We start from the raw sequence: 15965 nt of genomic DNA on the forward strand, positions 1-15965 counted from the left end.
AGGGGGGAGGGGTTGGTGGTGACATGTAAGGTGAGATCTCTGCAGGGTTACATTGTAGATGTTTGGTAGGAAGAGAACTTGTTGTGACCATCTAAAAAAAGTAAATAAATAACAGAAGAGGAGCACTGTGTATCTGACTCACAGGAATGTACAATATATATATATTTAAAAAAATTATTTACACTTAATGATTAAGTGTATAAAACATCCAATACAATATATATAATCAGTTCACCCCCAGCTACACAATGATTAAATGAGACATTTCTGTCCTTTAAATGAAGTGCCACACTATGTACTAAAGGGGCTCAGTGGATGGGCGCAATGCACCGGGTCCTGCCGACTGTTCCTCCAGCTCCAAGGTGCAAACGTTAAGTCTAGGTTCACACCTATGCAGGTTGGGTTTGACCCGTTTCTACAGTGCATTTTGCATTGCATTTTGCACCTGCGTTTTTGCCACTTTTTGATACATTTTGTATATTTTCATTTCTCTTGTTGCTATGCAGATTTAAAATGCAAAACACCTCAAAACCGCAGCAAAAACGCACTACCTGCTTTTCTGCAGCGTTTCCATTGAAATATATAGCACCAAAAACGCAACTTTTTGCATTCAAAAAAGTCCCTGACCCTTTCCAAAAAACACACCGTGTGAAAACGCACAGATGTGAACATGTCCCATAGGAAATCATATTAAATGGGCTGTACTGCGTTTCTGCAGAATGCTGTGGAAAACACTTAGGTGCAGGGCTGGACTGACCATTCGAGCACTCGGGCACCGCCCGAGGGCCCGGGGTCAGTAGAGGGCCCCATGAGATGCCCCTGGTACCTTTCATTGGCTTTTTCATAGGCTTTTTTGGGTGTGGGCGAGGACACAGGGGCCCCATGATCCCCTATTGCCCGGGGGCTTCATGAGTTGTCAGTCCGCCCCTGCTTAGGTGTGAACCTGGGGTCAGTCAGGCTAAGCTTAGATTTGCATCTCAACTTCTATGCCTCCACAAAGTGATCTGCGTTTGGATTGCTTTTTAGAGGCATTTGACAGGCAGTGAGGAGGCAATATGACACCTTCTCAAGCACTTGTTTTAACTCTATAAAAGCCTCACCAAAGTGCCGCAACCAGGGGCGGGACTGACCATTTGGAAACTCGGGCCCTGCCCAAGGGCCCGGGGTCAGTAGGGAGCCCCATGAGATGCCCCTGGTACCTTTTTCATAGGCTTTTTTGAGTTTGGGCAAGGACACAGGGGCCCCATGAGTTGTCAGTCCGCCCCTGGCCGCAATTACTTGCATTGCATGCCATTGTGGGCTTTTGCTTGAATATATTAAATGGAGGTACTGCCCTTGGGGCTGTTTTTAGACCTGCGATTGGGAACCTTTTCTTTTCCAATACTGTCGCAGAACACCATACATTCAAGCAAATAGGAAAGCAATGCACGACCTTGCAGTGCCATTGTGATGGAGGTACAGGGTGAAAACAGGCAGTGAGGAGGAGTAATATCACAACCCTTATGCCTGTCAAACGCCTTTGAAGAGCAATCTATACGCAGATCGCTTTTCAGAGATGCAGCAAATTTGCCACACATCTAAACCTAGCCTTAGAGAGCTAAAGGAAGTGTCAAAGAGCGGCGAGTGCAGCAAGAAGCATACTCCTATTCCATTGAGAAATGCACATCTGTTTGGCATGGCGGCACACAGGACATGTAGCCCATTCATTCACAGATATATGTGGATGAATGTCAAGGCTATGCAAGTGCAGTCCTGCACTAAACATGCAAACAAAAACATTTTTCGAAATCTAACAAATTCCATGTAGTTGGATTTGGTAAATTCATTCAATTTTTCGGAATTCGTTTCCGTAATTTGTAATCGAATTCAATATGAAAACATTTCAACCAAATTAAAAAAAAAGTCATTCACATTCAAAATTGGTTCAACAGATTTCGAAATTGATTCAATAAAATTATTATTATACAGGATTTATATAGCACCAACAGTTTGCTCAGTGCTGTAAATGACAATGGGAGACAGTACACGAGACAGTACAGTAACAATACAATAATACACGAGGGGTTCGAGGGCCCTGCTCCTTGGAGCTTACAATCTAGGAGGGAGGGGATAGTGGTACAGGAGGAAATAGCTGTGGGGGATGGAGTGGTAGGAAGAGTGGAGGAGATTGGCAATTAGGTGAGGGCAGAGTAGGCTTCCCTGAAGAGATGGGTTTTCAGGGTGCGCCTAAAGGTGAGGAGGGTAGGTGGCAGTCTGATGGATTGGGGTAGTGAATTCCAGAGGATGGTGGAAGCCCTGGAGAAGTCCTGGAGACAGGCATGGGAGGAGGAGACCAGGGAACTAGAGAGTAGGAGGTCTTGTGAGGAACGGAGAGTATGTGTTGGGTGGTAGATGGATATCAGGTCGGTGATGTAGTTTGGGGCAGTGTTATGAACAGCTTTGTACATCAATGTTAGTAAATTTGAATTTTATGCGTTGGGCAATCGGAAGCCAGTGGAGGGATTGGCAGAAGAGGGGGGTGGCGGATACGGAGCGGTTAGTAAGGTGGATGAGTCTGGCCGCTGAGTTCAGGATAGACTGTGGTGAGGCTGGCCAGTGAGAAGGGAGTTACAGTAGTCAAGTCGTGATATAATAAGGGAGTGAATGAGTTGCTAAGTAGTTTCCGGGGTTAGGAACGGACGTATTTTGGAGATGTTGCGGAGGTGGAGTCTACATGAATTTGTCAGCGATTGGACCTGGGGCTGGAAAGACAGATTGGAGTCTAAAATGACACCTAGTACTCTGGCTTGCGGAGTGGGGCTGATGGTGGCGTTGTTGGTCGTGATGAAGAAGTCGGGGGGGGGGGGGGCAACTAGGAACTCGGTTTTGGAAAGGTTTAGTTTGAGGAAGTGGAGTGACATCCAGTCCAATATGTTGTTCAGAAGCCTAGTGATTCAGGCGGAGACTGAAGGGGTGAGGCGAGGGGTGGAGAGATAGATTTGCGTGTCATCAGCATAGAGATGGTAGTTGAATTCAAAATCAAAAAGATTTTGACCAAATTGAAAATAAATTTGACCACATTGAAAAAAATTTGACCAAATTTGAAAAGTTAAGCTGGCCATAAACTGGTAGATTTGAAATAAAAAAAATAAAAGTCAGCAGCTGCAAAAACTGTAGCTGCTGACTTCTAAAAAACAGCCACTCACGTGTCCCTCGGTCCTGCATTTTCTCCCCCCCCCCAAGCCCGTTTCACCGGCCGCCCTGTTTTCCTGACGCTGGCATCTTCAGTGTGGGCACCCGGCTGTGACAGCTTGCAACTTCACCGCTCACTGCGCATGCCTGAGAAGTGCTGCACCTTGTGAATGGTCCCGTAGTCTTCTTGGACCTGTCACGTGTTCCAGAAGACTACGGGGAGGGAGGACAACTTCCCCTTCCAGTCACCTAGGCAATCGCAGAGGAAGTGGGAGCGGGTACTTGTCAATTTTAGGTACCTGCTCCCCAAAGGTGCCAATCCTTAATGGGGAGCGGGGGACCAGTCCTTAAGCGGAACTTCCCCTTTTGGGTGGAGCTCCGCTTTAAATTGGATTTCAAATGTTTATTCAATTTTGTTTTCGAAGTTGTTTTTGAATTGCATTTTGGCCAAATTTCATTTCGTTATTTCGGATTCTACTTAATTAGTTCTTTTTATCATTCGAAATTCTGATACATCCGAATCTCTGAATAACGAAACAACGTGTCTAAAATTCAGTTTGGAACGAGAAGAACCGCACTTGTCTATCATGCACAGCTGCATACATTACAAAAGTGACAGTTGCTGTGGGGCAGAATTCCCCCAAACAAGCCAGCATGGGGTCTGAGAAAAGTCAACGCATTTCGAGCTATGTCAGCTATTTCAGTGAGGCGTCTCTCTCAACTGCGGAGTCATGATTAAGTGCTGATATGAGAAACGTGGTGACTTATCGCATGCCCCCCAGTGTCTTGTTGCTGGATTAAATCTGCCAGTCAGGCACAAGATGCCTCCCTCTCTTTTGCTGGTGGGGGGAAGGAGTTCCACATGGATACATTTGGAATGTGGCTGTCCGAACATTTTGGAATTTATACTAAATCAATCCTGGTGATCTCATACATGATCTTCAGTGGCACATGAGTGACCAAAAGTCACATTGTCAGGCTCTCTCTGATGACTGGGACCCTATAGTGATCTTAGTCTCTCTCCCCTCCTCGCCTTGTGCAGTCGGGTTGGAGATGTGATGAGGGTTTCATTCCTTTCTGTTTTTACATTTATTTGGCAGGAGCTGAGTTTATGTTTTTTTCCTCCATGCCTCCCCTTTGCAACACATATCTACATATGATATTTTACAGGAGAGGTCTCCAAACTTTCCAAATAAAGGACCAGTTTACTGTCCCATCATATGTGTCAGTGGGAGAAATAGTGCCCCATCATTGATGCCAGTGGGAGAAATAGCGTCCCTTCACTGCTATCAGTGGGAGGAATAGTGCCCCATCATTGGTGTCAGTGGGAGGAATAGTGCCCCATCATTGGTGTCAGTGGGAGGAATAGTGCCCCATCATTGGTATTAGTTGGAGGAATAGTGCCCCATCATTGGTGTCAGTGGGAGGAATAGTGCCCCATCATTGGTGTCAGTGGGAGGAATAGTGCCCCATCATTGATGTCAGTGGGAGGAATAGTGTCCCTTCACTGCTATCAGTGGGAGGAATAGTGCCCCATCACTGGTGTCAGTGGGAAAAATAGTGGCCCATCACTGCCATCAGTGGGAGGAATAGTGCCCCATCATTGGTGTCAGTGGCAGGAATAGTGCCCCATCATTGGTGTCAGTGGCAGGAATAGTGCCCCATCACTGCCATCAGTGAGAGGAATAGTGCCCTATCATTGATGTCAGTGAGAGGAATAGTCTCCCTTCTCTGCTATCAGTGGGAGGAATAGTGCCCCATCATTGGTGTCAGTGGAAGAAATAGTGCCCTATCATTGGCGTCAGTGGGAGGAATAATGCCCTATCATTGGTGGCAGTAGGAGAAATAGTGCCCCATAATTGGTGTCAGTGGGAGAAATAGTGCCCCATAATTGGTGTCAGTGGGAGAAATAGTGCCCTATCATTGGTGCCAGTGGGAGGAATAGTGCCCTATCATTGGCGTCAGTGGGAGGAATAGTGCCCTATCATTGGTGGCAGTAGGAGAAATAGTGCCCCATAATTGGTGTCAGTGGGAGGAATAGTGCCCTATCATTGGCATCGGTGGGAGGAATAGTGCTCCATCACTGCTATTAATGGTAGGAATAGTGCCCTATCATTGGCGTCAATGGGAGGAATAGTGCCCCATCATTGGTATCAGTGGGAGGAACAGTGCCCCATCATTGGTGTCAGTGGGAAAAATAGTGCCCCATCACCGCTATCAGAGTGTCATTTGGGGGAATTATGTCCCTCTGTTGGTATCAGTGGAAGGAATAGTGCCCCAATGGCTAGATAATAGCTAGCAAATGGCCACAGTTTGGAGACCACTGTTTTACAGTTATTCTAATGATATAATACAGTTCCCTTATGAAGCAGGCAGGCAAGCTTGTGAAACGCGTCGAAGATAAGCATATGCTCATCTCAGGACTTGAACCAATAATCATTCCAGGAACAAACTTTTATTTGACTAAATCCTGGGGTGTTTCCAGGTTAGTGTTTAGGGAAAAATTATGTTATTCAAAAAAACTTTGTAATTTAGCTGAACAGCGGCTATTAACTAGACGTAGTGCTCCTGTTTTTATCATAATGTGACTGCTTTTGTAATAGGGGATAATCCAACAATGCTTGACTCAGTGGCAGCCGATTCAAAAAGAGCTAGAAGAGACTCTGTGTGAACCATAAAAAGGAGAGAAGTAGCCCCATCTAAGTGCAGCAATAAAAACAAATAATTTTATTTCCCCAAAATGGCAACTCACAATAATAGCAGTCAAATGAGCGCTTGTCAAACTGGTGTCAACTGCTGTGCAACTCCCAGCCAGTCCCACTGCAGGCAGGTCTCCAATGCGCTGTTCTTGGCTGTGCTGGTGGTTCCCAGTACTTCCTGGTTGGTGTGGATCCACATGGCCTGATGAAGGAGCATGCATGTTCCAATTGCGTGACCCGCCTACTGCCGCTCTACCTTGATCTGGCATCACTCCCACCTGCCCTAAGGATCCACACCGACCGGGAAGTACTGGGAACCACCAGCACAGCCAAGGACAGTGCTTTGGAGACCTACAGCGGGACCAGTCAGGAGATCTGTCTGCTGATTCCTGCTGAGCGGGCGGATGACAGGTCCATGTCCGCTCCACTTATGCAGAGCAGACATAGTCTGCTCTCCTCTATTGGTGGTCGGATGTAAATGGACCACCTGTCTATTTACACCCGACTGCCATCTGTTGCAGGTTATTTGGGAATACGATAGAAATATGATAGATTCGAAGAAGAAGACCAACACCTGCAACATTGGTCCTTAGCAGTGACCAGTCATCTCCAGAAATCCATCCTACGGAACAGCTGATTAAAGGCGAAACGCGTTGTCTAGGTTACAAGCCTTGACCATCGGCTTGCGATACAAGGCAGGATCCTTCCCCTTCCGCTTTCTCCGAGATCGCAGTGACGTCAGTTCTAGGTCTCGTGTTTCACCACCAGCGCACAGGAGCTCTCTCTGCCCTACATCATTACATCGAAGGAGCGAACGGGTCCTCCACCTTTCCCAGGCTACCTCACATATTGTGATCCTTTTATGCAATAAAGGTACACCTCCAAGCGAGGTTTATACTCATTCACTCTCACAGCATTGATTCTTTTGGAGGTACATCTGATGCAATCCACTGGATGGAAGGGGAACGAATCCCCATCCGTCTGTTTTTGGCAGATCGGATGTAAGTGGGTGTCCATTTACACTCGTCACTACATAGAGGAGAATGGACTTTCTGATCGGTTCTGCCTGAAAATCAAACAGGTGAACCCGATCAAAATATTTGTGTGAAAGGGGTCTTACCCCCGGCAGGGGCGGACTGACAACTCATGGGGCCCTTGGGCAATACGGGATTATGGGGCCCGTGTCCTTGCCCAAACTCAAAAAAGCCTATGAAAAAAGGTACCAGGGGCATCTCATGGGGCCCCCTAATGACCCCGGGCCCTCGGGCAGTGCCCGAGTTTCCAAATGGTCAGTCCGCCCATGACCCCCGGTTCACATGCAGCTGTGCTGGACGCGTTTTGCATGGGCACGAGAGCCCATTCATTTGAATGGGCTCCCATGCCCGTGACACACAGGGAAGACATCCCAGCACTTCTCTGGGAAACACAGCCCACATGGGAACCTCGGTTTCCAGTACGGTTGCGTCTTCCAGTGTGGGCAGCGTGCCATTAGAACTAATGGCACCCGCCCGCAGGTCCGCATTTCTCTGTGCGGGTAGTGCGGCTGCACGGATTTTCATGCAGATCCACAGCGGCATCACCCACACAGCTGTGAACCTAGGGTTAGAGATACAAGATTTCTCAATCCTTTTCTCCAGGGTTAACCCTTTGTAAAATATAAAAGTACTAACCCTTTGCATGTTCTGCAAAGAAATCTCAGAGTTTTGTGTAGAACAAATGATTCCTTACACAATAAAAAACATAAGTAATGATTTTGTTTATTAAATTAAAGTGAGCATGTACTAACAAAGTGAGTCCGAAGTAGATGTGGGAACATAAGGCTTACCCCCTTGAAGATCTTGAATGCAAGAAAACGCATTCTAAAAAACTATATACAAACATTTTTAGGATGCATTTCAGGTTTTAAAAAGGACAGCGGGTAATTTCTTTGTATTACATAGCAGAAGTAATTGTCAAAATGCAGCCACTCTTGTGTAAATGACACCTGCAGATTCATCACATTTACTATTTAATTCCAACATGGATCAAAGGTGTGACCTTCAATTTGCATTGGATATAACTAAGAATCTTACAAGTTTTTCAGGTTTTATTTAAGTATACTATACTCACCTATTCTCCGACATTCTGATCCCCTGGAGCTCCCTGCCGGCTGCTGACATCTTCAGCCCAAAAGGTTTCTGGGTATTGATCCACGGCTATTTCCATTGGCCGAGCTGAGATGTACAGAGCGGACAGGCTGCTAAATAACTTTAATGTACTGTAGATGAGACATAGCAAAGTCTCTTCTGCATTAAAAAAACTTGTATATTCGCTTTTTTTTTTTTATTTCCATTATTTTTATACCCTTTTTTTCCCCCATTTGCAAAAACTTGCCATGCTTTGTACCAAAAGCATCATTTTAGCGTCATTGTAAACAGGACACGTTATAGATAAAAATTTATATTTTTTTATTTACAGTATTTCTTTTTAAACCATCACAAAACAGAAAACAGCATTTCCGTGTATTTATGTCTATAAATTCCATAGAATAGAATAACATTTTTTTGGCAAAATAATATTGTCAAATGAAAGTCTAGTTTTACCCTAAAAACATTGCGTGTATTACTTTATCATAAGTAATGTCAAAGTTAGTTCTCACCAATGAAATAGTATCATAGTGGATCTGTAAAGATTGCTCTGGTCCATAGCGGTATACAGCTGACGTTGTTAAACTAAAGAGCAAAACTTTTTTTTTTAAGTTTTTTCATAGATTGGAGAGGGAGTAAAACATCTGTTAGGTTATTATTGCTGACTACACTCCCATTAGGGAGAGCCACCCTCTCTGTTTACCGTCATCACTGAGAGTGAAAATGAAAAACAATCCAAAATTTTGGGTTCTCACCACAAAAAAAAAAAAAAAAACAGAACAAACAATCTTCCAATGGGTGTGCTAGTTCTGGTGACAACTAAGGATTCCTTTCACTTTGAAGGGATTTCCTTTCCCTTCCCGTTTTGGCTATGGGGCTGGAAATGAATGAAATCTCCAAAATGGGTCCCAAATAACAAAAACACGATTCTATTTTCATCTTTGGAAAAAAAAAATAATAAATGCACATTTTTTTGCAAGGAGCCTGCAGAATATTGCACCTTCGGTTAGCAGATTGTGGGTGATATGTCAGGCTCCTGCAGACTCTCAGTATAACTGTGTGCTCATGCCCAGGGGCAGACTAACAACTCATGGGGCCCCCAGGCAATAGGGGATCATGGGGCCCCTGTGTCCGTGCCCAAACTCAAAAAAAGCCTATGAAAAAGGTACCAGGGGTATTTCATGGGGCCCCCTACTGACCCTGGGCCCTTGGGCAGTGCCCGCGTTTCCAAATGGTCAGTCCGCCCCTGCTCGTACTTCATACAGACAGGAAGTTACCTGAGTAGTCACCAGTGCCCCCCATAATTCACTGAGAACTACAAGCTGTCAGCTGCAATGGCTGACAGTACTTGTAGGCATTAATTCGCAGGAAATAAAAGAACACAAGGGGGAGCCAGCCTAAGTGCAGGAAGTTAAAATCATTAAAATGTAATAGCCAATAGCTACTTACAAAGATAGGAGAATAGTAAGCATCTAAAGTTAATCCTCGACTTGGCCAGTGGGGAGCTGATGATGTCAGCCTGAGCCCATATCCCAGAGGTGGAGTAGAGTGCGAGCTGTCAGCTATCAATGGTGGGGACGCTAGACACCAGCGCCGTAACCAGCATGGACCTCAAGAGAGGTCTGAAGAGCCTTGAGAGAGGTCTAAAGAAGAAGCGGATGCTTAGAAACGCGTCACCTGATCCGTCCTCGCCCTGCCAGTGGTCGCACGCCCAGTCCGGACTTCCATGCGCTCTATGCTGGTCATGAGCATCTCCACCGCTGATAGCTGATGGCTCTCACTCTACTCCACCTCTGGGACCTGGGCTCAGGCTGACACCATTGGCCTCCCACTGGCCAAGCTGAGGATTAACTTAGATTGCTTAATATTCTCCTATCTTTGTGAGTAGCTATTGGCTATTACATTTTAATAAATTCATTTAACCTACTGCACTTAGGTTGGCGCCCCCTTGTGTTCTTTTATTTCCTACAGAGCATTGCTTCGCTCTATGGGGAGCTGCTACTGCTAGTGCCTTTACTATGGACTGTATGTGATACATTTTATGTTCTTTATATATTTTATTGTTGGTGCATTTGTTCAATTATTATTATTTCCCCACGAGTGTCCCCCCTCAGCACCAATTATCTTACTGATTAATTCATAGGAAACTGTGAATAAATTACATGGTCTGTGGGAGGAGCCCTGCACGACCGGGCTGTTTTCACATTGTTACAGCGGGTGTGGGGAGAGGATCCCACATCAGCTGTCACAGGCATGGGGTATTGGGGGGGGGGCTGGGAGGCTGCAGATGCTGAAACATGTTACATGTTCAACCCTAAAAATAGATGTAACATGTTCAAATATGAACATTTCCTTTAAAAAAAAAAAAAAAAAACGGTCACTGAAGATAAAAGGCACAATCTGCTGCATGTTGGAACTACACACACTTTCTGCTGCCTTCTAAATGTTATGAGAGGAAATGCTGCTGGCTCTAGTGGACCTCTATCTACACCATTTACTCTGAACAGTAAGATTATTAATCATAGTGAATGGCCAATAAGAACATAAGGCCGGAGCTTAGCGACAAGCTCCAATTCTACCCTGAGGTGTCAGAGCTTTGCATGTCAGAACGGCTTGGCATTTGGCCAGGACAGGAAGGTTTGGAGGATACTGCAGTTGTGTACCTTCAAAGCATAACTCCATGAAAATTGTTATTCTCCCATGCAATCTGGCTGTGCCCACATTGCATGGGTCAACTGCTTGTTTTGTCCAGGGGTGCACAGAAAGGCTATACTTACCCGATCCTTACTTTCTCTGGAAAATCGAGCTCCCCCACATCCAGTGGTGGACTGTTCCTGCAGTCCTCATGTCCAGAGCCGGTTTTATGGGTGTAATGACATCAGGAGGACCAGTCCATTCACAAGACCGCTAGCGTGCAGGGGAGCAGGAGTGAAGAGGACTGGTCTTGCACTTGGAGGATCGGCGGATTGGGCAAGTATATCTCTGCTCTGAAATCCCCTAGGCAAAAAGGAGCTGTTACAAGACAATAACATTTTTTCCCAGAGTTCTTCTCTAAGTACCTCCAACAGGTTGCTTCCCCATCCACCATGAAATCCAATATTAGCTTTCGGCAGACTGGGACCTAGTATACCTAGCTAGGGTCCACATCTGCTGTCTATTTAGGCTCTCTGGAATGGACTTAACGCTTGTGCTTAGCCAGGCTGGACTTGTCAATTAGATACCTATGACACCAAGGTCAGGGGAAAGGCTTTTCCCCCGTGTGAGACTTTTCGTGCTTCAACATGGTGGCTTTACATGTAAAGGCTTTCTCACAGTACTTGCAGACAAATGGTTTCTCCCCTGAGTGCAGCCGCTGGTGAACAACCAGGCTGGCATATTGGCAGTAACTCTTGCCACACACATTACACACGAATGGCTTCTGTTCTGCATGCATGCCGGAGTGCTTGACCACGCTGGATTGCCGAGTGAAGCCTTTCCCACACACGGGGCATGCGTAGGGCTTTTCACCAGTGTGGACTACCTGATGAAGTACAAGGTGCTGGTGTTTGATGAACCTCCGTTCACACTGGTTACAGGGAAAGGGTCGCTCTCCAGTATGAGTTCTCTGGTGAGTTATCAAGTGGTTCCTACACGAGAAACTTTTCTCACAATCGCTGCATGGATATGGACGCTGTCCAGTATGTATCTGTAGGTGTTTCTCAAGAGTTGACTTACTGCCAAATACTTTCCCACAGACCTCGCAGGAAGGAGACGTCTTTCCAGAGCTTGAATTGCATGACGTGTCTCTTTTATGGTTAGATTCATGCGGTAAATAGTCCTCATCTCTGTAGTCTGCTAGAGAAAAGAGTGACAGTTGAAGATCGTAGTAATGTATGCTACAGGCAGCAGTCCATTTAACATGGATGGTGGGAGTTAAAATTGTTAAAGGCCACCCTCACTGAAAATAAATATTTCAGTGTTATGAGGACTCGAAGGTTGAATCACCAGCTGACTTTCTTAAATCTTCTTCAATGGACTATTTTCTTGCTCCTCTTACAAGGCCTTAAAGTGGTGGTAAACATCAGAGGTTAAATATGAACAAAGCATATCCCTCTATAGCAGGTCCGGTCACTACATTTTTCTTCTGTCCGAGGTCCGAATAGAGTGTGCCCATCAGTGTGCCCCCTTACATTAGGTGTCGCCATCAGAGTGCAACTTTACATCATGTATTCCCATCACATGAGGTGTGCCCATCAGAGTGCTCCTTTACATCAGGTATCCCCATCACAGTGCCAACTTACATCAGGTATTCCCGTCAGAGTGCCCTCTTACACTCAAAGTGCCCCTTTCCATCATATTTCCCCATCAGAGTACCCCTTTTCATCACATGTGCCCATCAGAATGCCCCTTTCCACAGTATGTGCCCATTTGTGCCCCCTTAACATAACATGTACCCAGAGTGCCCCCTTAACATAAAAGATGCCCATCAGAGTGCCCCATAAAATAGGAGGCACTGCGATGGGCACATTTATGTTAAGGGGGCACGCTGATGGGCATATTTTATGTTAAGGGGCACTCTGATGGGCATATTTTATGTTAAGGGAGCATTCTGATGGGCACATTTTATGTTAAGGGGGCACTCTTTTGGGCAGATTTTATGTTAAGGGAGCATTCTGATGGGCACATTTATGTTAAGGGGGCACTCTTTTGGGCATATTTTATGTTAAGGGAGCACTCTGATGAGCACATTTATATTAAGGGGCACTCTGATGAGCACATTTATATTAAGGGGCACTCTGATGAGCACATTTATATTAAGGGGCACTCTGATGAGCACATTTATATTAAGGGGCACTCTGATGAGCACATTTATATTAAGGGGCACTCTGATGAGCACATTTATATTAAGGGGCACTCTGATGAGCACATTTATATTAAGGGGCACTCTGATGAGCACATTTATATTAAGGGGCACTCTGATGAGCGCATTTATATTGAGGGGCACTCTGATGGGTATATTTTATGTTAAAGGGCACTCTGATGGGTATATTTTATGTTAAAGGGCACTTTGATGGGTATATTTTATGTTAAGGGACACTCTGATGGGCACATTCTATGTTGTGCCCATCAGAGTGCACCTGAACATTACATGTATTACACGTGCCCATCAGAGTGCCCAGAGTGGCGGTCCAGAAGGGAGTGCTACTGGGGCTGTTCTTGGACCGCAGTCCGCCATTTAGTGACTGCTGCTCTATAGTGTGTGCTTGTCTCAAACCGGAACACTAAGTGTCATTTCTGTCCATTGCCTCATTCTCCTGCTAACAGCAGGAGTAATTTCTGACAAGTTTTCTTGACACCAAGAGAAAATTGGAGACAAGGATGGCACAGCCTATGATTGACAGTCTCAGCTCTGTTCCTGTGTGAAGGAAGGGAAGTCCCTTTCCTCCAGTCAGCTTTCAGAGCTCTCCTCACAGATGTAACTTCAGCTCCTCGCCCTCCGCATTTCAGAGCTGAGAGATCCTTTGTAAATTCTGCACTTTGAATGGATGTAGGGGAAAGATAGCTATGGATAAACAGGTACAACTTATGTATGAGGATTTGTTCCATCTCTGTAGGCCAAGTAACTCCACTGGGTATATATAAGAGTTTACAACCATTTTAAGTTGAACCTGTTCATTACCACACAAGGCAAATCAACAGGTTCAGTTTGATATGTACCTCCATAGAGATACTTACCTTGGTGTTGCTCTCCTTCCACTTATTCAGCCGCTAAGAGCCAGGTAAGCTATATAAGTTGATTTAAAAATAAAAGTGACTATATAAGTGTGGTGATTGCACTTTTCAGTGGCAGCTGTTCAATATTAGTATATAAGTCTTACTTTTATATACTTATTTTTTTTATGCAAATGTCTATGTTTCTATACTAGCACTACCATCAAGTGGGATTTTTATTTTCTATTTTTCTTGTTTCTTTAAGCTATATAGGTTGCTGGAGTCATAGCCCACACAGGGCTATGGATTCCCTATGTTACAACATGCACGGTCTACTTGTTATTCCATACTGGGAGGATCCATGTGATTCACGTGCATTTCCAACAGGAATAAATAGGACCGTCTGTAGGTGGATACCCTGTGCAAGCAGCATTTTGCAGAAATGTAATCAGTGCCTCCTTCCGTACAGCTCATAAACTAACATTCCTTCTACAGTCCTACAAGCGTACCCCTCAATATGCATATCAGTGGTTAGGATGGGTTTTTACGAGAACCTTTCACTTTTCTACAATGAGAAAAGAGACATTTACTTCAAAGCCTGTACCTGAGCTTGTGGTCCTCCTCCATCTACAGTTGTGGCCAAAATTATTCAACCCCCACTGAAATTGAGTGTTTTGGCCAGTTTGACATTGCTTTTGATCATTCAGTCATCTTGCTTACATTTACATTAAAGAGGCACTTGTAGGTCAGACAAATATAACATAACAGTTATAATGAAATAACCACAAATGTCTTTTCTGTGCTCACAGCATTATCAGTTTTATTCAACCCCCAAGTGACATTCAATCTTAGTACTTAGTACAGCATCCTTTTACAGTTATAACAGCTTTTAAACGTGAAGCATAGCTTGACACAAGTGTCTTGCAGCGATCTACGGGTATCTTCGCCCATTCTTCATGGGCAAAGGCCTCCAGTTCAGTCACATTCTTAGGCTTGCGCACTGCAACTGCTTTCTTTAAGTCCCACCAGAGGTTCTCAATCGGATTTAAGTCTGGTGACTGCGATGGCCACTCCAAAATGTTCCAGCCTTTCCTCTGCAACCATGCTCTAGTGGACTTGGAGGTATGCTTGGGATCATTGTCCTGTTGAAAGGTCCAACGTCTCCCAAGCCTCAGGTGTGTGACGGACTGCATCACGTTTCCATCCAATATCTCCTGGTACTGAAGAGAATTCATGGTACCTTGCACACGCTGAAGCTTCCCTGTACCTGCAGAAGCAAAACAGCCCCAAAGCATGATTGACCCTCCACCATGCTTCACAGTAGGCAAGGTGTTCTTTTCATCATAAGCCTTGTTCTTCCTCCTCCAAACATAGCGTTGATCCATGGGCCCAAACAGTTCTAATTTTGTTTCATCAGTCCACAGAACACTATCCCACAACTTTTGTGGTTTGTCCACATGGCTTTTGGCATACTGCAGTCGACTCTTCTTATTCTTTGGAGACAGCAAGGGGGTACGCCTGGGAGTTCTGGCACGGAGGCCTTCATTACGCAGTGTGCGTCTTATTGTCTGGGCTGAAACTTCTGTACCCACATCTGACAAATCTTTTCTCAGTTCCTCAGCAGTCACACGGGGACTTCTCTCCACTCTACGCTTCAGGTAGCGCACAGCAGTCGAAGTCAGCATCTTCTTTCTGCCACGACCAGGTAGCGTTTCAACAGTGCCCTTTGCCTTGAATTTGCGAATGATGCTTCCTAAGGTGTCTCTTGGTATGTTTAACATCTTTGCAATCTTCTTATAGCCATTGCCCTTCCTGTGAAGAGAAATCACCTCTTCTCTTGTCTTCCTGGACCATTCTCTTGCCTTCACCATGTTTGTAACCACACCAGTAAATGTCTAGAAGGAGCTGAGTATCACAGTCATTTTAAAGCTGCCTAATTGGTGCTTATTATGCTTGATTGCTGCTCGGTGACATCCACAGGTGTTTTCAATACCTGATGGAAAGCACCTGTATGAACCTCTGTTCTTCAGAGTGGTAGTCTTTAAGGGGTTGAATAATTGTGGCAATGAAGAAACCACATAAGAACCATTTACTACTGTATTACATAAACAATTGATGTCATTTTAGTTGCATTTGGGTAGTTACAACGTCCTTGTAGGATTTGATTCTGAATACAATTCCAAATGTACACTATAGTCCCTAAACCCCTTTACAGCATTGGGGGTTGAATAATTTTGGCCACAACTGTATAAGGCTTTTCCTCTCTCCCCTGCGGGCT

At 45.1% G+C, this 15965-nt stretch overlaps 1 protein-coding gene across 1 annotated transcript in view; it reads right to left on the minus strand.

The window, feature by feature from the left end:
* Window positions 1-9868: 9868 nt before the first annotated feature.
* Window positions 9869-15965, minus strand: part of LOC149460308 (uncharacterized) — a 34941-nt gene continuing 28844 nt past the window's right edge. Inside the window, exon 9 of the mRNA XM_089679826.1 lies at window positions 9869-11830. Coding sequence (XP_089535952.1) covers window positions 11232-11830 — 599 coding nt within the window. The 3' untranslated portion in view covers window positions 9869-11231. The remainder of the gene's footprint in view (window positions 11831-15965) is intronic.

This window comes from Staurois parvus, unplaced genomic scaffold (genome assembly GCF_062004578.1).
Source record: "Staurois parvus isolate SC_StPar_1 unplaced genomic scaffold, SC_StPar_1.0 ptg000232l, whole genome shotgun sequence".
NCBI classification, from domain to species: domain Eukaryota; kingdom Metazoa; phylum Chordata; class Amphibia; order Anura; family Ranidae; genus Staurois; species Staurois parvus.